Source organism: Cygnus olor, chromosome 1, assembly GCF_009769625.2.
Source record: "Cygnus olor isolate bCygOlo1 chromosome 1, bCygOlo1.pri.v2, whole genome shotgun sequence".
Classification (NCBI taxonomy): Eukaryota; Metazoa; Chordata; class Aves; order Anseriformes; family Anatidae; genus Cygnus; species Cygnus olor.
Genome location: NC_049169.1, coordinates 7,234,047 through 7,253,337, shown reverse-complemented (window position 1 = coordinate 7,253,337; position 19,291 = coordinate 7,234,047). Strand labels below are relative to the sequence as shown.

At 44.8% G+C, this 19,291-nt stretch overlaps 1 protein-coding gene across 2 annotated transcripts; it reads right to left on the bottom strand.

Annotated features, from left to right (window-relative positions):
- Positions 1–793: 793 nt before the first annotated feature.
- Positions 794–17,830, bottom strand: PRPF18 (pre-mRNA processing factor 18). Of its 2 annotated transcripts, XM_040547758.1 has the most exons (11): positions 17,678–17,816; positions 16,092–16,169; positions 15,939–15,965; positions 13,147–13,251; positions 11,522–11,635; positions 10,136–10,282; positions 8,144–8,212; positions 7,078–7,218; positions 6,524–6,595; positions 4,079–4,234; positions 794–1,474 (listed from the first exon to the last, which is right to left on the bottom strand). In XM_040547758.1, exons 1-11 carry the CDS (start codon positions 17,741–17,743, stop codon positions 1,394–1,396), a joined length of 1,056 nt encoding a protein of 351 aa, XP_040403692.1. In that variant the 5' UTR covers positions 17,744–17,816; the 3' UTR covers positions 794–1,393. The 2 variants fall into 2 exon arrangements, with proteins under 2 accessions (XP_040403692.1, XP_040403698.1); XM_040547764.1 differs by lacking the exon at positions 15,939–15,965 and having other exon boundaries at positions 17,678–17,830.
- Between the last annotated feature and the right edge of the window lie 1,461 nt (positions 17,831–19,291).

Below are 19,291 nucleotides of genomic sequence, written 5' to 3'. Positions count from 1 at the left end.
TCTTGACATCTGCCCAGCTTCTCCCCACAAATCCCCGTCTGCTCCCCAAAGACCCCTCCCCAGGCTCCAGTTAGATCTTGTCAGCCTCATTTTTATTACTTCTAAACTGTTTAAGCTCTCGACATTTTCCTTGGGGTCAGACACGCCAGACTGAAACGTCTGAAACGGCCCTCGAGAACCCGGAGAGCCCCCAGAAGAACCTCAGAAGTTCCCCAAGACACTCCACCAGTCCCCAGCACCGTGTCTCGCCGTGCCAGGGGACGTGGTGAGTGCCAGACAGCTCAGAAGAGACATCACAAGCTACCGAATGCCAACCCCACCGTGGCAGTTATTAGCAGTTACTCAGCAATTTGTTTGGAGCTTCACTTTACGTCCTAAAAGGCCTCTTTATGAGAAGGAACACACACCTTCATACCGCTGCGGAGGTGCTGCTCTTCTTGTAATTATAAAAGACACGGGATTTCAGATTAGACTTTCCACATGCACCACTAGAAATTGTCAGTGTTTCACTGCTCATGCAGATTTAGACCTCAGAATCTGTAAGATTCCCGGCCATTCCCAGACAAGATGCACGACGGCAAAGACCTGCGGCTGCTCGTCAACTGTACCTGGTCATGGGAGGTCCTAATTGTTTTCTCTGCGATGCCCCGTGGACCGAAATTTTCTCCAGATGTATAAAAACGGGATTTGAAAGCCTCAGGAGCCGTGAGATTACTTCCCCCAAGCCCAGAAGGTTTATATTAAAAATGCCATTACAAAAAAAAAAAAAAAAAAAAAAGCCAAATCAGACGTATTCAAGATCAAAAACTCTTTCCACTGACAGTGGCTGTATTTTTCAGCTGAGAAATATATAAACTTTTTTTTTTTTTTTTGTCCTGATAGATACCACATGAAAGATTAGCCACTAAAGTCTTCGTATTTACAGAAACAACCGAGATTCAGCTTCGACTGCTTCCCTCTAATCATCTACCCACATCAGCCTCCAGTGGGAAAGCTGCCAAAAACCTCCACCATCCAGTCCTGGCGGGGCTGAGCCTCACCTAAAGCTCTACGATACAGCAGCGAGGTTCAGCTCAGTCTACGCAGTTCCCCGAACAACAAACGGAAATAAAAGCAAGGGTCACGGTCAACACCCCCTGGTCGTGGTCATCCCCCTTTCAAAAGCTCCTCTGCCGCGTACAGGATCTGTTCAGCATAAAGGACAGACTTAAAAAGGAATCTACAGAAGTGGGGCGTATTAAAAGGAAGCTGTAGAGAAATCTGCTGCTTTATGGCTTTTCGCAGAGCCCGCACGAAGTTTCTGTTGGTGTTCAAGCACAAACTGCTCCGTTTCTTCAGCGCTCTCTGGATCTTGGAGATCAAAATGTGAGTCACGCTCGGCCTCCAGAGAGCCTTATAAAGCATTGTACTCCACACACTTCGATGGGTCTGTTGGGAAGTGCTTCTGGCAAATGGTCATGAGCCTCTTCAGCCCCTGGGAATTAACAAAACAAGGACAATTCTGTAATAAAACTGCAGCTGTCAAACAGCCTACAGTTACTTCTCAGCTTAACGTGAAGAATTAAAAACAAATGGCTGCTATTCTGTTTTTTATTCACTTGGTATTCCATCATTTTCAGTTTTATTAACCTTTCTCCCTGCAAAGCACTAAATATTACAAATATCCTCAACGAGGCTAAATGCCAAGCGCTGCGCTTGGGGCACAGCACCCCCAGGCAGCGGTGCAGGCTGGGGGAAGAGAGGCTGGAAAGCTGCCCGGCAGGAAAGGACCTGGGGGTCAACAGCACCAGGGAAGCGATCGTCCCCTTGTACACACCTCAAATGTCGTGTTCAGGTTTGGGCCCCTCGCTACAAGAAGGATGTGGAGTTGCTGGAGCGTGTGCAGAGAAGCAACAAAGCTGGGGGAGGGACAAGAAAATGAGTTATGAGGAGTGAGGGAGGGAACTGGGGTTGTTTAGTCTGGAGAAGAGGAGGCTGAGGGGAGACCTCACCACTCCCTACAGCTACCTGAAAGGAGGCTGCAGCACGAGGTGTCGCTCTCTTTCCTCAGGAGACAAGCGACAGGACACAAGGAAGCAGTCTCAAGGTGCACCAGGATAGGTTCAGACTGGACACTGGGAAGAACTGCTTCACGGAGAGGGCAACTGAGCATTGGAACGGGCTGCCCAGGGAAGGGGTGGAGTCCCCACCCCTGGAAGTGTTTAACGGATGCGCGGACGTGGCACTGAGGGACATGACTTAGTGGCGGGACTTGGTAGGTCAGGCTGGTGGTTGGACCTGGTGCTGCTGAAGGTCTTTTCCTACGTAGCTGATTCTAGGATTTCCAACATTAGAGGATTCTGTGATTCCATGATTCTATAACCAAAGCAATAGGAAATGTCAACCCTCGTGATATATTTACGTAGTGAGGAATCACAGAAATGCTTTAATCCCTCTTCACCACCAAGGTGGAAAACAGCATTATCGCAATAAATGATACTTAAAAGAAACCTGATTATGAAAATAAACCTAATCCTAAAAGAGCAAAAAGCCACTTCTGACACCAAAACGCTGCATGACTAAGGAGAAGAACCAGGTTCCTTTAGAAGCCAAATTTCTTGCGAGCAGGGGTGTCACTCCTCCCCGTATTGTCACCCACCCTGCCTGCGCAGTGGAGGGAAACTTAAGAAGCGATCGAGAAGAAAGGCAGAATGGGGAACTTTCCCTCTAGTGCTTTTAAGGCATCGATTGCCAAAAAACCGGACAGAACTCCTGTGTTTTTCTTCTTTCAAGTCATACGTAGACGTCTAACAAAAAGAAGGAGAACTGCTGTGGTAGCAGTGTAATTTAGCAACGACGCTGTAACTCCACAACAGCAGTCACGTGCCTGTCGTTACATCCTCCATCTGTGAGACAGCTCCTCACTGTAACGAAAACGATTAAACAGAAGACGTTTTCCAGACCCCTGCCTGCACTGAAAAGGCAAAAGCATGTCCCAGCAGCGCACAGACTCATTTGGGATGCTGTGATTGCAGGTTCGTTGTGCGTCAAGCTAACCTGATCCTGATTTCACTGCTGGGAGCGCAGAGGATACTCCACGCGCTCAGTTTGAAGCAGACCAGCTGAGTAAGCCCTTGCATTTAAAACCAACAGGAACTACATACATGCTGAAAGCCAACTTCGGATCGGCTCTGTAAGTTGTGCACTTCAGGAGCATTGATAAAAACTCAAAGTGCGAAGATGAACGTGAAGATTTCTTTCAACAACAGGTGCACTTTCAGGAACAGAAGGGCCAAACTGGGGAATTCCCACAGGTTGTATCTTCCAGAGGGTATGCTACGAGACATCAACTGACACTACACAGAGCTGAGATCTGACTGCTAGAAGAGTGGTAAATGGACACAGAGAGTTAATTATTCACCAAAATTAGAGAAGAACCATTAGAACCGCGCTGAGGTCCGCAACAATCTTCTTTCATGGTCCAAATCTCTTTTTTTAACATAGACAAACAAAAAGCTATTTAGTCTATACAAGCTACTTCATCCATTAGATAACTCCCAGCAAGTATTAAACTAAGCAGAGCCTGTCTCTGAAGACGTGTAACCCACACGTCAGTTTTCACCTTACAAAAGAATATGAGTATGAATATGCACAGGAGGAATTAAACTTGAATTTTTGAGCCCATGCTGTTGAAGAGAGGTGTTTGTGAAATGAAAGCAATTATCTAGTTGCAGGAATAGTCAGAAGGGCTGTATTTCATGGTTAAAGGCAGCACAACAGGAGTATCCAACTCCAGTGACGCTAAAACCTTGAGTTAAGCACTGAGGGAACGGAGGAGAATAAAGCATGTGGTCACAGTTCCTTTGGTGTTAATGTAGGATTACAAGCATTAGACATGAAAGCATTAAGCGATAAGACATTCGTTCCTCAGTCAGCACCGAAGACGATGCAGGCCCAGGGTGAATTACCTACTAAATAGATGTTGCGCCGCCTGTTTTGGGACGTTTTAACCCCATCGCTTATAACTATGAACCTAACACTTCTCAAGGATCCCCTAACTCCAAAATCAAATTCGTTGGCTTTCCAAAGCTACCGTTACCTGAATATATTTCCTCTGAGTTTCATCGTTGAGAACGTGGGCTACGTGCTTGGAGAAAATCTTCTCACGACCCGTTCGAGCGTGGATGCCGACCATGGTTACCCCGATAGGCCAGGGAGCGTTTCCGATAGCCATCTGAAGGTAGGCATCGTTTGCCTGAAGAAACACAGCGTACACACACTTAGCAAAACCAGAAAGGGTATTAGAAGGTTTTCTGAGTGATTTTTTGAGCGTTTGTGCATTGCTATGAACAGCGCACATTCCAGTCTCTCCGAATCAGGTTTCATTGCACGATACTAACCAATTTTTACACGACACCTTCCTAACATGATTCACATCTATGTTGAACTCTGAGGTATGCAAGGACTACAGACTTTACCCAGTAGGTGATAAAAGAAGGCACTGAATGATAGTTACTAATATTAACTTACTAAAATCTAAAGTTTACTGGCATTATTTTCAACTCAGACTGTTCAGGTTCCCATTTCTGCTGCAATCACCTTTACCACCTCTTCTATTTTGGTTACAGACTAAACCAGCAGCTGTCAGGGAGAATGATTAGCTTCCAAAGAGGTTGAGAACCAGTTCTGTAAAAAACTGGGTCAAACGAGCACATCTGTAGCCACGTTTATGAACGGAGCAGCAGCAGTGAATGACTCTGCAGTCTCCCCACCAAGACAGCAGACCCCGTTTCTTAACATAAAGCTGAGGCAGGCACCGGCTCTGGGGAAGAAAGGGAATAAAGCGTAAGGGAAGACAAACAGAAAGAAAGGGAGAAAGGCACAAAAAGAAAGGGTGAAAGGCACAGAGCATGGGGCTTCTGAAAAGCAGGATGGCAACTCTTCGAAAAAGCAGGATGGCAACTGAGAACCAGGAAGCGAGGGGGACAGACACAAACACAGCTTCGGGAATCATTTGGAGCAGGACATTCCTCCACTATTAGCAGAGAGCTGTAAGGCTCACTGATAAGGAGTTCATTTATCATCTCCCAGAGACTACACGGTAAGAAGTTACAAGCATGACCAGCGGGTGCAGTTTCTTCGCGTTTGGCACCGTTCAGATCTGCACAACCTTAGTCGAATACCTACTTGCTGACTGCAGTACGGCTTTGTAATGAAACATCGTACGTGAGCGTGCAATTAAAGACTCTTCCAGGACTGTCACAACAAGGTTAATTAAGGTTGAGTGGGCACCTTGCATTCTGCCATTTGCCTGCCATCGCAGGTTGATTTCAAAAGTTAAATCTTCGCTGCATGTCACCTAACAAAACACCTAACAAAACAGTACAAAACTGGGGCTGACAGCATTTGCCAGGCTGCACAAAGCGAAAATAATACAAAATAAAATACACGACAACAGGAGGCAGAAAGAGACGAGAGACAAGTCTCTTAGGAAACAAAACAGAAAAGGATATGAGGATCTTTCGAAGCACAAGGCTCATTAGCCTCATTAGAGAAAAACACTTCCAAATATGTACTCAACCTCCCCCTAAATCAGTCTGTGAAGTTTACATACAGGCAAGCACCTGTGAGACAGAGGAGCACAGGTGATTAACTTAGGAGATATACTTCCTTCCTGCACACTCGCTGCTTCACTGGGGAGGCATCAGAAACGCAATTTCAGCATAATGATGACAGCCAACGGACAAAAAATGCCCCAAAACAAAACCCCACTATCACACATCCCACACTTCTAGTTCTACTTTTAAATGATTTGGATTAAACTTGCCTTAGGCCATCTTAATTTTTTTTCAGTAACAAAAGCAGGTTTGCTTGCTTACTAGACAAATTACCCCAAGTCCTCACAAGTCTAATACGAAATACTAGATAACCGAAGGCAGAACGAGGCTAAATTTCCTCTGGATGCTTAAGCAAACTCTATCAGTATTGAGTTCCTCTTCCCAAGGCAGCTACAAGCACAGCCCAATGCTACCTCTAAATCTGTGGGGCGAAGTACTTTTGCCTCCTCCCTAAAAGCAGACTTTGTCCGGAAAACTTTTCATTAACTTGCCTCAATCTTACCAGATCAGCTAATGTGAGTATGGCCAAAGAAAGGGACAGTGTCTCAGATTCAATATCTCAATTCACCTCAATTAATTGCTAATTAATTAATCAACATCCCATTACCGTGAATTCAATGCCTTCATTTAACCTTGCTGTATCAGATTTCCAGCTCAGTATTCCTCTGCAATTTAATATAACCTGAGAAGAACTGTGTTTGTGCCTGCAAGCTCTGCAGTTTCACCATCAAAAGACCTTCTGACAGACCGTGGATCAAACACTATCTAGAGCCTAACCTTTAAGAGCCATTTTTCATTTTATTTGAACACACGTTGTGTGTATTTCCAGCTATGTATCTTTAAGATGCAAAACGGGAGATGCTGAAGTACAAATCCAATCTATTAAAACCAGCCAGCCTAAACACGCAGGAGGAGTACAAACATACCTTCACGTATTCTCTCTGCAACATGAATTTAATAATATCTGTTATTGATTCTTTGATGTCTGCAGGAAGTGTCTACAGGAGAATGAAAAAAAAAAAAAAAAAAAACAGATTTACTTTCAAATATGCAACTCAGGAAAATCATCCTCCTCAGCATTTAGACGAAGTTTTAGCACCTACCCCAGCTTGAGGACTTTAATGAAGGAAAACATCGTCCTTATTTAGCTGACGGATCTGAAGCACGAGAGGTTAAGTGGTAACATCGAGTAGCTACTGGCAAATTGCAAAACACAACCCCAGTTCCTTGGGATTGAACAGGTGGTGCATAAAGCAACACCTGGAGAAGCAGTGGGTAGGCAGAAGAATTTGCCGGTCAAGATAAACAGGTCAGACCCGGGGGTCACGGGCTCCAGCCACAGCAACCCCGACCGACTCACTCATCCTCTCATCTTCAGCTGAAGGAACATTACCTTAGGAAAAGGCACTAAATACCGTGAGCTTTGAAAGCAGCAGTTAAATTCGGTCTTAGAGGACGGTGACATTGACAAGCGACTCACCCTTTTCCGAAGTTTCCTGAAGAGTGGCCTCAGGTAGGACTCTGTCTGCTTTTGGGTGGCACTGTTCAGCTTCCCCTGGACTCCCCGCTTCACGTAGTCCTCTCTGGCGTTCAGCTCCTTAGCCCAGACACCGAGAAGAAACTGCACAAGGAGCAAGCAAATTTGTGTCACGCTGCCATCTAGTGACTGCCTCACCAAAGCAGATGGGAACGGTGGTTTAAGCCAACACAGCGAAATGAGTATTTGGGGGAGAAAAATGAATTAAAGAGGCAAAAATCCTCTTTCAGTGGGATGGACACGGAGGGATGGGTTCTCAACTTGTGAGAAGGAGGCTAAGGAATGGTAAAGGACACAGTGAAAATTCAACACACCACAACATAAACATGCCAAATGTACCTTCTGTCCACCCAGAAAGCCATTTTTGAGCTTTCCTTGTCTGCCTGCCCAGCCCAACCTTTACTAAAATGCCAACTTGTCTGATTTACGCAAATGAAAGCTTCAACTCTTGCTGTGGCTGCTGATAATCACATTAGTTACACAGAGAGCAAATGACTCGGATGAGAGACAATACAGGCTTCTTGACAGGAAACAAGGAAACAGTTCCGTACTACCCACTTGAACCTGCTTCCTCAGCAACGGCAGCGGACTTGCCTCTAGGTTCTTTTATTTCACAGAGCAGCACCAGGTGACGTTTCATTTTAATTTGCACTGCTCCTGGGGAAGGCAGGTGGGGACTCCTTGCGAGTTTTTAACGTGGCACATAGAAGCAATTCCATACAACTGCCTCAATTATCATACGGAAATCAAACCCGTATTTATTTTGTCTGGGAAAGTAGAACCAGATTTTGCTCTCCCAGCAGCTCTTTCCCGGGTCTCACAGAAGTCACTGCTCTGACTAACCAAGGCAGTGGAAAGCCAACCATTAAAAACAGAAACCAAAAAACATTTTAAGCACAATGAAAATTTCTCTCTCCAAGCAGCTGGAACCTCACCAAACGAATGTATCTGCATAACAGCAAAAGGTATGCCGCAGCTACAGAGTAATTAATCTATTGCAGTGGGTTACCTTCAAGAATTTCGTTATGATGTCCATGTCGTAGTGATCATCACCCCGTCCTAAGGATTCTCCCAAAGCCTAGAACAGGAGACAAAAAGGCAATGATTTCCACACTGTCTAGATATTTTCCACCACCGTAACAGAGCGTGAATCACCGCAGTGTGAACTGTAAAATATTCCACCAGTAAACCCAAACACTAGCTAAGAAATGGAATGATACAGCTCTGTAACTTACTGGGACTCAGTAATCTAATAAAAATTTAAGTCAAGTAATATCTGATCTTCCTAATAGCTAATCTAAATCAACCCTCTTTTCACTTAAAACCATTACTCCTCATGCTATCGCTACGCTCCCTGAAAGAGTACCCCTGCAGCCCCCTTTAGGTACTGGAAGGCCCCATAAGGTCTCCCCACAACCTTCTTTTTTCTAGGTTAAATAACCCCAACTTTCTCAGCCTTTCTTCTTAGGTGAGGTGCTCCAGCCCTCTGACCATCGTCACGGCCTTTCCTCCAGCCCCACTCTAACAGGTCCATGCCCTTCCTATGCTGGGGCCCCAGAGCTGAACACAGTACTCCATCAATTAACTTAACTTTGCTGTTTTTTCCTTTTTTTTTTTTTCTTTAAGTTATTTCACTTCTCTGATGTACTGGCACTTTCTACCATTCTACCATTTCCTGTAATTGTAACCGTGAAATTGAGGGAATACGTCCAAAAAAACAAAACCAAAAAGCAACCCGCACTATCGTGTCCCATTACTCCACCTTCCTGCTAAAACCTTGGAAATGTTAATACTAGCATTAATTTCTAGAAATATTTTCCAGTAGGTATATCTGGATTTGTAATTTGTTTCCATCGCCCTCACGTTTCCAAAGTGAGTTTTATTTTTAAAATTTCCTAGATTTGGAACGACCTTCAGTGCAACCCTCTGTGCTCAAGGGAACGCAGTTAGAGCACCATGCTATTCAGACTGCGGTGTTTTCAAACTTTGTAAAAAAAATAAAATAAAATAAAGATCGCTTTCATGGCTCAAACCAAGACTGTACTGCCACCTCAAAAAGGGAATATTTTGAGAACTAAGAGATTGCTAAAAGCAGTCCCGTTACAACTGGTACCCCTTCTGGTACTAAGGTATTTTGCACCAGAATTCCTGGTAGGTACCCTAAGAAAAAGGTCGAAGCTATCTCCTAATAACAATGTATTCATTTCAGCTTTTGGTTATAAATCAGATTATTTCTAACCAGGTATTTGGAGGGATATCAAGAAGATTAACTTCTGCAAAGAGTTTGAAGATTAGGGGGTAAAAGTCTTTAGCTCAAGTTAATGTGCTTTTCCAAATGCTACCCGGAAATACCAGGTGCTGAGCGCGTTTCATGGCACTCGTTCTGCACTCACGTACACAAACACTTCGGTATTCTTTCAAAGCACAGCAGTCATTAGCACGGAAGTTTCTGGGGCACATCTTCACTGCACTCATATTTTCTTTAACTGCCTGCATCTAATTTTCACTTCTTTGTCCTGAATGCCTTTATATCAAACCCTCTTTTTGTGCATCTGTTTTTCAGAGTCCATCTTTCTTGTACAAGGAAAATTCATCTGCTCGAAGCTCATCACCCTCTCAAATACCCGTCGGAAAGGCTTCAGAATTTGTGACCAGGTAATACTTTTTTATTTAATTCTTTAATTCCAAAACTCTGTGGGGGAATCCTAACTGCACCACTTGCCCTGCAGAAAGCTTGCCCTGCAAAAAGCTCTGCCCCTTTTATGATGAGGTGTTGTAAACAACGATCCCTTGAGTTTTCACATGTCTACTGTGGGCCCTAGGGTGCAATTCAAGGCTTAGCAACCTCAATTTCCTAACAGAGCTTACTTAGGGACTTTTCGGAATGCCCAAATTCGATGTTGAAAACAAGGTAACTTTGAACAATCTTGATGCTTTCTCACAACGGTATAAAAATAAATACATCTAAAATCCCTAAATTAAGAATCTATCCATCACGTACCTCCAGCTCTTCAATAGTAGTATTCTCTTCGTGGACTTTCAAGTCATTCTGTGAGTCATCATCTCCTGCTTCTTGGCCGCCTACAATTTCATTCAGATACTGCTGGTCGATCTTATCCAAGGCAGCTTTCAGGTCATTTCTCAGACCCTGGAAAAGATAAGAAATAATTAGTTTATTAAAAAACAATAATAACAACACATCAAGTAAATTAAAAACTGTTCAGAACAGTCACAGTGAGCATACATGCAACTCCTGTAAAAATATACATACGGGTTTGACTTTGTTGTCTGAATATTAACTGAGTTCAACAAACGGTTTCTGGATTGCTTCAGTACCTAACAAAAAGCATGTGCATAAAACGTTCACACCTATTATCAAGACTGTTTAACCATATCTTCACCAGAAGAGCCCGAAGGACTGTATCAACTTCTGGGACTTCCTTCAAGACATTTTCTCCAAGCAAGGCACTGAACCACCCCAAAACAAACAGGACAAAAAGCATAACCACCCATCAGCTCTACAAGTCTTCACAGTCACCCTGAAAAAGCTGAAAATAATGCAAGTAGCACCACCTGAGTGCTGTCACATGAAACAGTCATGCAGCTTCCCCTTATTACCAATGATTTCAGCAGAATGTTTTATATAGATGGCTTAAAATCCCCTACTCCAACACAACCCTACTTACGACCTTGCTAGTTCCTAATACTCCTACTGCTGCCGTCAAGAATTTTATCATAGATAACAACGGCGGGAGGGAAGCTTTTGTCAGCAAAATTATGTTTTAGAACTTTCAGATCTGTTTATCCTTTTTTAAAGGACTTGAACAGGTAGAAGTTGTCCTTTTCTAGGCAGCCCCAGCAACAATTTTTTCAAACTATTCAGTTTATCCCAAATTATGGAAGAAAATCCATAGCTTCGCACTCTCAGCTGGGTTGCAAATCTGGTCAATAATAAATGCAACACAAACCCTAATTGCATCTCTTCACTTAACTGATCGATTCCTAAGCGAAAAGGAATAAATCAGTAAACTCTGATATATATTAGTCATTTCTGAAGTCAAAGGATACTTTAAATGGAAGGAGGAGAAGATGAAGCTTCCTTAACAAGTTATAGCTCTGGACTCGAGGGATTTGCAACTTTACTAACATACCAGAAACACAGGAGTGTTTTCTTTCTTACCTGAACAAACAGGCTAGTGTGAACAGTAAACGACTGTCTTTGCTGCTTCAAAAGCTCTCAGGTTTTACTGCCACCTGGAGGCCCCTTTGTCAGCTGAAAAGGTCTAGAAGGTTTCTAGGGTGGAACTGGCTAGCAGAAGTTTTACTTGTGCACAGAACTTTAACTCCCCGCTGGTTATCCCAGCATTAACAAGTAAATAATAGTTACCTTGTTCACTTCAGGTGCAAGAATTTCTATCTTCCTCAGACGCTGAAACGCATCATAATCTGTTTCTCCAAACAGCCTCACCGGCTCACCTCTCTCTCGTAACCTCCTGATAACCTGGAAAGAATCAAAGCATTCCCTTACGCAAACCCATAAAGGAAGCAAAATAAAATCCTGAAGGCTAGATTTATTTGCTTTGCTTAAAATAACAAGCTGTGCTGGACTGGAGAGGAAATGGCAATATTTTAAGCAGTATAAAAATGTTCTAGACACTTCACAATCTAAATTTAGAATTCCCACGGTATTTCAGCGAAAGGTCATTCCAAATATCACCAATCTAAATTTTGCATAAAATCCCAAGCTGTTTCCTATAGCCTAACTTCTTCCTGCTACGACGTGCTTAAACAAATACACAAAAATCATCGCTCTGGCAGAGCATAAATACCATTTTCAAGATCACAAAGGAAGCTGATGATCGTCTCCTTCACTCTCACTTGTCCGGGGTAATAAAATACGCTCCAACAAGGCTGCACGTTGTCCCAGCACATCTGAAAATTCTCTTCCTTAAGCATTTGGTGAATATTAAGTCCCATAATCTAATGTGATTTAATGGTAACTGAGGTGTAACAGCCTCCCTCGGCAGATTTGCAAAGTTATGGGCAAGGCCAAGAACTGAACTTTATTCTCCCAACTCCTTAACACATGCATTGCTTGATAAATCTATTTAGGCTTTACACACATTATTCATTTGGTGTATCAAGCAATAGGCTTAGTGATGCACCAAGAAATACCCTGGCGACCAAACTACACCACCAGACTGGCTGGACAATCGCAAACAAATGCATGGAGACATTCATTTACTCAGTTCTCCAAGTGTCTCGCCTACACTAGCAAATATTTAACTTGCAAAAATATCAGAACTAGGGGGTGGATACCTACACCTCAATCAAAGCAGGCCAAAATCTCAAACGAAACATGAAACCAATAGCCCCCACATAAAGTTCTTGTGAAATAAAGGGGAAAAACTGACATCTTGGATGATCTCAGGTGTGAATTCTGGTATTTCCCAGATAATTTATTCTGTATTTAATATTATTTCCAAACTTCCCGCTTCTCTTCTACTTTGGGGTATACATCTGTTTTATGAATTCACATTCCCATAGGTATTCTTATCCTTAGAAAGGAAAAAGGACACACCATTTGCTCCAGCTTCAGTATTTCTTCTAGAAATCAAGATAAATTCCCTACAATTTGATCTGAAACAAGATTTAGAAACTATGAGCTACAAAGAGAAGCTGGGAAAAAAAAATACTTTGAAAAAGTCAGCATGCCATCACCAGTCCCAAGCATCAGGACACCCTTTTAGAGATGATCTGAAAAACCTAGAACACGTTACAGCATATCTGTGCAAATCCACGACAGAAAGGATCCATCTGTACCTCCCACGTCCTTCAAGTGGACAGCAGATCCCCGATGACCACTAATTGCTGACTGTACAAGTGGAGTCTCATTATTTAATACAAACTGCCTTTAAAAAGTACGGCTCACTAGAAAAGACGGCCCCAACAAGAAATTTCAGGTGCATCTGCCGTAAACTGAAGTCGTTTGCTTTTGATTCTTGATTTTACCTCCTGTCTGGAAAGAGTCATTGGTAATTTTTCTTCTGCCAGTTCAAGTTCCAGCACTGGATTTGTTGAAGTCAGCGGCTTCTCCTCCTCTTCCTGTTGCTGCACCTACATTTAACAGACAGTTACTAATAAGCAGATGGAAATAAACCTACATACGGATAACAATGTAAAGGTACAGGAACTCCGCAACATAGATTGTAATACCACTACGAGCTTCTAGTTTCATAGTTTTTATTGACTATAACTGAATTTGACAGAACAATAAAAGCTTTTAAAAGTATCTGTACTTAACAAAGCCTTCTGCAGGTTGCAGGAAGCAACCTGCAGCCGGAAAGGACAACTGCTTAAGTCTGTCAATCACGTGTCAGCACGGGTGCCAAAAATAGCAAACCCACCCTCTGCCTGTTGGTTCCTGCCCCTGCCTTATCCTCCTTACCCACGCGAAGGCATTCGCACTGCTGTGCGACGCCCCAGATGGGAGGAACGATTCAAACAGAAAATAATCTGGCAAACAGAAAGGAAGGTACTCCTCGCAGCCCACTTAACCTCATCCAGCTCACCAGGCAGTAGCACGAACACAAGCCTGGGCACACAGGCAGAAATGAAAACCCAAGAGCAGAGAGAGAACGGGGCTGCTACGTCCAGTCAGCCTGAAATGTTTGGTACCTGTAACTTCGGTGGGCTGAGTACTGCTAGCAGTGATCCAGGGGTTCAGCTGGGTTTCGAGAGGTGCTTGTTTAAGGAAATCTTCCTACCAAGCTTGCCAAATGAGCACAGCTTCTTGCGGGTTTAAAAAAAAAAAAAAGATACCTACACCTCCTCATAAAGATAGCATCTCATTAACGACTTCTTTTAATCTAAAAGAAGGTCCCCGAACCAAACAGAGCTTTCCTTCTTCATTACTCAATATTTTAATAATGCAAAAAAAAAATCCCCCTTTGATCAAAGTAACTCTGAGACAGCAGTCACGTAACTACAGTCCCCTCTGTAAGCTCAAGTTTGACACTGCTGATGGCACGAGCAGATTGCTGTCAGTAATATTCCTATAATAGGAAACATTCCCCGTGCTCATTCACAACTTGTTTTCTCCGAGACTTATTAGAATTTATTTCCTTTCTGTCCTTGCTAAAAGGGAATAATCCTTCTTAATCCCACACCATTCTCCGTGCCCGGACAGCACGTTGTCATTTCCAGTGTGTGTACTCAGGCTGAGCAGTTTGATGACTGTACTAGACAGATTATTTTTAAAGTAGCTTTTATATTCTCCCAGTGCAGCTCCGTGGCCATACAGGGATTCACCCCGATGGCTCCAGATCCAACATTCAGCCCCAAATCTCCATTCAGTGCTATGCTACCCGCCACAGAAATCAATCCTACAATCACAGGTGTTCAGAGCGAGCAAGGGAAGGACAATCAAATCAATGCTTCACACAGAAAGGGAGGGGAAAAATAAACTTCCATCAGTGCAGGAGAGGGGGAGTGGACAGGGGACAGAAAATACGGAGCCGTGTAACTATATAAAGAAATACACTCCCATGGCAGAAGGATAGGTACAAACTTTAACTTACAAACATTCTTGAAATCATAAAGAGACAGCAGCATTGGGGAAAAAGATGTGGTCCGTTCTGTCAGATGGACTTCAAGTTACGAGTGATATTTTTACCACAGTTATTTTGGTTTCAGCGCTTTCTTTTTCAAGCAAATCGGATGATTTTAACTTACTAAATCTCAGCAAAGCAGAAAAGCACCTCGATTGGAAAAGAAATCAGTCTATATTCTACGTCTTATTAATGCAGTAAAGATCAAATGCAGAAATCTGGGAGGCTCAAAAGAGGTACTAAACAAAGCAACTTATTTTAAAACCATTTTGAGGGTTACATTTCAAGTCAAAACCCATCTCGTAGCAGCACAGAGATCCCATTTTAACTGTTGTGCACGGTTCTGAAGAATTCAGGCTAATGCTCAAAAAGCACCACGTCATCACTTCCACTCAGAAGAGCGGCTGCATTCACAGACCACTTCCCCATGACTATATGCTGCACGTTCCAAAAGTCGTTTTGGCGCGGGCATTCAAATAAGTCTACAAACGGATCAAGGTTTCAGAATAAGTCACCGACTGCGACACGTTCAATTGAAAACAAAGTTCCTGTCTGTGCCCAGGAACAGTAAACAAGACGGCGAGCCTCTGTCTTTCCAAGGAGAATGCAGACCCCCTCACATCCACATAGAATAATCAGGCAGGCAGGCAGACGCACACGCACAGAAAATAAAACTGCATTCTTTCCATCGCAGGAGAACTACTTCCCTGACACCGTTACAAGGCGGACAAAGCCTTCCAGATCACTCATTTGTTTCCAAGTGCACCCTACGTTACCAATTGTTTGCTCTTATTTTGCCAGCCAGAAAACAAATGCGGCGTCGCACTCTTTCAATGCTGGATGGCTGATGGCCAAAGGAACGAATCCGTACAGTGGGAAGGGTTGGCAGATCTTTTTAATATGCACCCACACTATACTGATTTCTTTTGGACGTTTTGACAAGATTTTGAAAGTTAGCTGAATGGACAGTGGATCCATTCTTTTCGACAAGGGGAGGTGGCTATATCAGATCCAGTGTTCATGCCTAAAAGCACAGTTTGAAAAGAAAGGAGACAAGCTTTGATCCCAAGCCACTTCATGCTTTCCACAAAAAATAAAGAAAGAAAAGGAAAAGCCAAACCATAACACAAACTTAAGTAGCTGTACGTCATGCATATCTTTTCCTGCATTGAAAATGGTTTCGGAAACTCATACCTCTCCAGGTGGCTTCTCATTTACAGGCTAATGTATAACATTAACAGATTGAACAAAGAACAACAATTATCATTAACAACATTTATACTGTTGATAATAAAATGTAGACTTCAAAGCAAAACACACAAATTCCTGAAAGAATAATTACAATACCTTGTAGCCGCATCTCTGGAAATAGGCTTCCTCTTCTTTTTTAGCTAACTCACTGCGTTTGAAATATTTCTTATTTCCCTAAAAGAGAGGAAAGCTGTTAACATTTTACAGTTTCACAAACCTGTGCAAAACCAGCCCGAACTTCCTTACTTGATGTGGTGAATTCAGCTACCTCCTTTCACAGAGATGGCTACAGTGCCAATAAAAAGAACAAGTTGGGAGCACCTCTGAAAATCGGCAATACAGGGTGACTTCACAGCACAGTTATAAACAGGCCTGAAAGTCCGATGAGGTCACCAGCGCTTTAAAAAAAAACCTTTGTCACACAAGACCACGGTCCCAGTTAGCGCAAAGCTCCACTTCAGACATGCACAACAAGGCTCAGACTGTACAGTACAGGAAAGATGTTTAAAAAACACATTAAAAACGTGACTTCACACTACATAAACTGAATGGGAGTACTCATCTTTGTACAACGCATTCTGTAAACTAGTTTGGTGCACCTGTGAAGAAACGTGTCTGATAAGACCATCCAGACACTGTGGCTGGCAACTGCAGTTTCAGGGACATGGTTTAGTGGGTGATAGTGGTGGTAGGGGCGCGGTTGGACCAGGTGAGCTTGGAGGTCTTTCCCAACCTTAATGACAGTATGAGCTGCAACCATCAGTGCCTTTTCTAACACCTTTGTAGTGTCCAACCCCCGGAGCCATGCTGTGATAAGAAGCCAAGCCTCCAACCGCTTCTGTCAAACTGACAAACGTGAACTGAGGCCAGCAGAAGGCCTCCCAATGTCACAGAATCCCAGAACAGTTGGGGTCTGAAGGGACCTCAAAGCCCCCCCAGTGCCACCCCCTGCCATGGGCAGGGGCACCTCCCACCAGCCCAGGCTGCCCAAAGCCCCATCCAGCCTGGCCTTGGGCACTGCCAGGGATGGGGCAGCCACAGCTCCTCTGGGCAGGGCCTCACCGCCCTCAGAGGGAAGAATTCTCTCCTAATGTGTGTTTAACGACTACACTTCTGCTGCAGACGGAAGGATGGCTCGAATCCCAAAACATCACACTAAATTATTTCTCTGGCTCTAACATAAACTACTTCTTCTTTCTCTGTACTTTGCCTGACCCACAATAGCCCCCAACCACGGCTCTTTACTTCATCCCCTAACACCCAAATCCCCACTCAGACGTTCCCAAAGGCACCCTGCTTCCCTCGACACACACACACCCCTCTACAGCCCCATCTGGGAAGGCAGTCAGTCACACACCCTTAGCTGAAGCCAGCACAGTCACAGAACACCCTGAGCTGGAAGGGACCCACAAGGATCACCGTGTCCAACTCCTGGCTCCACAGATGACCACCCAAAAATCAGGCCATGTGTCTGTAAGCGTTGTCCAAGCACTCCTTGAACTCCAGCAGGCTCAGGGCCGTGCCCGACCACCTCTGGGTGAAGAAACTTCTCCTAACCCCCATCCCACGCCATCCCCCAGCCCCAAAACAACCCAGGCAGAGGAACACGGCGGGGCCCTGACTCCAGGCCCGCTGTCCCCAAGGCCCGCCACCCCGATGTCCCCAAGGCCCCCCAGCCTCACCCCCACTAGCTCCTTGTCCTCCAGCTGCTGCCGCTTGCGGCTGATCTCCCGCTTCAGGATGTCCATGGCGGCCTTCCTCCTCCTCCTCCTCCTCCTCCTCCGCCGGAGGTGCCGAAGGAAAACAACGCCGTCACTTCTGGGGCCGGCCGCGGGGCGCCGAGCTCCTCACAGCGACCCCTGGCGCCTTGGGGGTGTGGGGGGAACCTAAAAGAGGGGTCCCGGGGAGGGTTCAAGGGAGTTCCCGCGGGTCCCTGGCAGCCGTGGGGTGCTGTGAGGGAGCGTCCCGGCTGGCTGGCAGCCGAAGGAGGGCGGCCAACAGCGCCGGGTTTAAGTGCGGGGAGCCCGTAGGTTCCCCCCGGGTGCTCAAAGGTTGAGAGAGGTCCGGGCTGAGTCACGGAATAAAAGCATAAATGTTGGAGAAAAACTCCAAAATCACCTTTTCCAACCATCCCCCTACAACCAATATCACCCACTAAACCGTGTCCCTAAGCACCACGTCCAACTCTCCGTAAGCACCCCCAGTGATGGTGACTCCACCACCTCCCTGGTTCCAACGCCTGACCACCCTTTCTGAGAAGAAATTTCTCCCGATTTCCAACCTGGGAAGTGAAACCTACTGGAAATGAATCTATGAAAGTGAAACCCGCAGCCGCTGTTAGCCTGAGTGCTCGTTACAGGGCGTGCAGCTTCTGTGACACACACACAGATAGCGTGGAGAGAGCTGGACTCTGAAGTTCGTCCCCTGTTTCCCTTCCTGACCTGCTTTTACCCAGTGGTAGCCATCGTGTGGCTAGCGAGGTCTGAAAGGTCCAGAACAGGCCTCAGAAAATGGATAAGAAAAGCCAATTGTGGAATTAAATTCATCATATAAGGGGCTGCACCTTTACTGGAAATCATAAAATCATACAATGGCTCAGGTTGGAAGGGACCTTAAAGATCATCTAACTCCCACCCTTCTGCCATGGGCAGGGATGTCTCCCACTACATCAGGCTGCCCAGGACCTTATCCAACCTGGCCTTGTACACCTCAGGGATGGGGCATCCACAACCTCTCTGGGCAACATGTTCCAGGTCCTCACCACCCTCTGAGTGAAGAATTTCCTCCTAATCTCTAATCTAAATCTCCCCTCTTTTAGTTTAAAACCGTTCCCCCTCGTCCTGTCCGTGTGTGATTGAGCAAAAAGCTGCTCTCCATCTTTTTTATAAGCCCCCTTTAAGTACTGAAAAGCCACAATGAGGTGACCCCGGAGCCTTCTCTTCTTTCGGCTGAACAGCCCCAGCTCTCTCACCCTGTCATCATAGCAGAAAATGTTTTGAAGACCACCAGATAGTGCAGGGTGAAAGTCACTGTAATGTCCCCTCCGCTCCTTTGCCTAGAAGCAGCCTGGCTGGTGGCTGCACCTCCATCTCCTCCAACCCTGTGCTGTGGCACAGGGCAGCTCCTGCTCTGCCAGGTTTTTCCACCTTTCAGTCCTCCCAGATTCTTTCACTTTCTCTGTCGTGAACTCCTTTGCCCTGGTAGCTGTTTTGGAGGGCTGCCACTGTGACCGGCTTTCCACCTGGTTTAGATAATCTGAGCACTAAGGCTCCTTCTTACAGAAAATTAAGACTGCA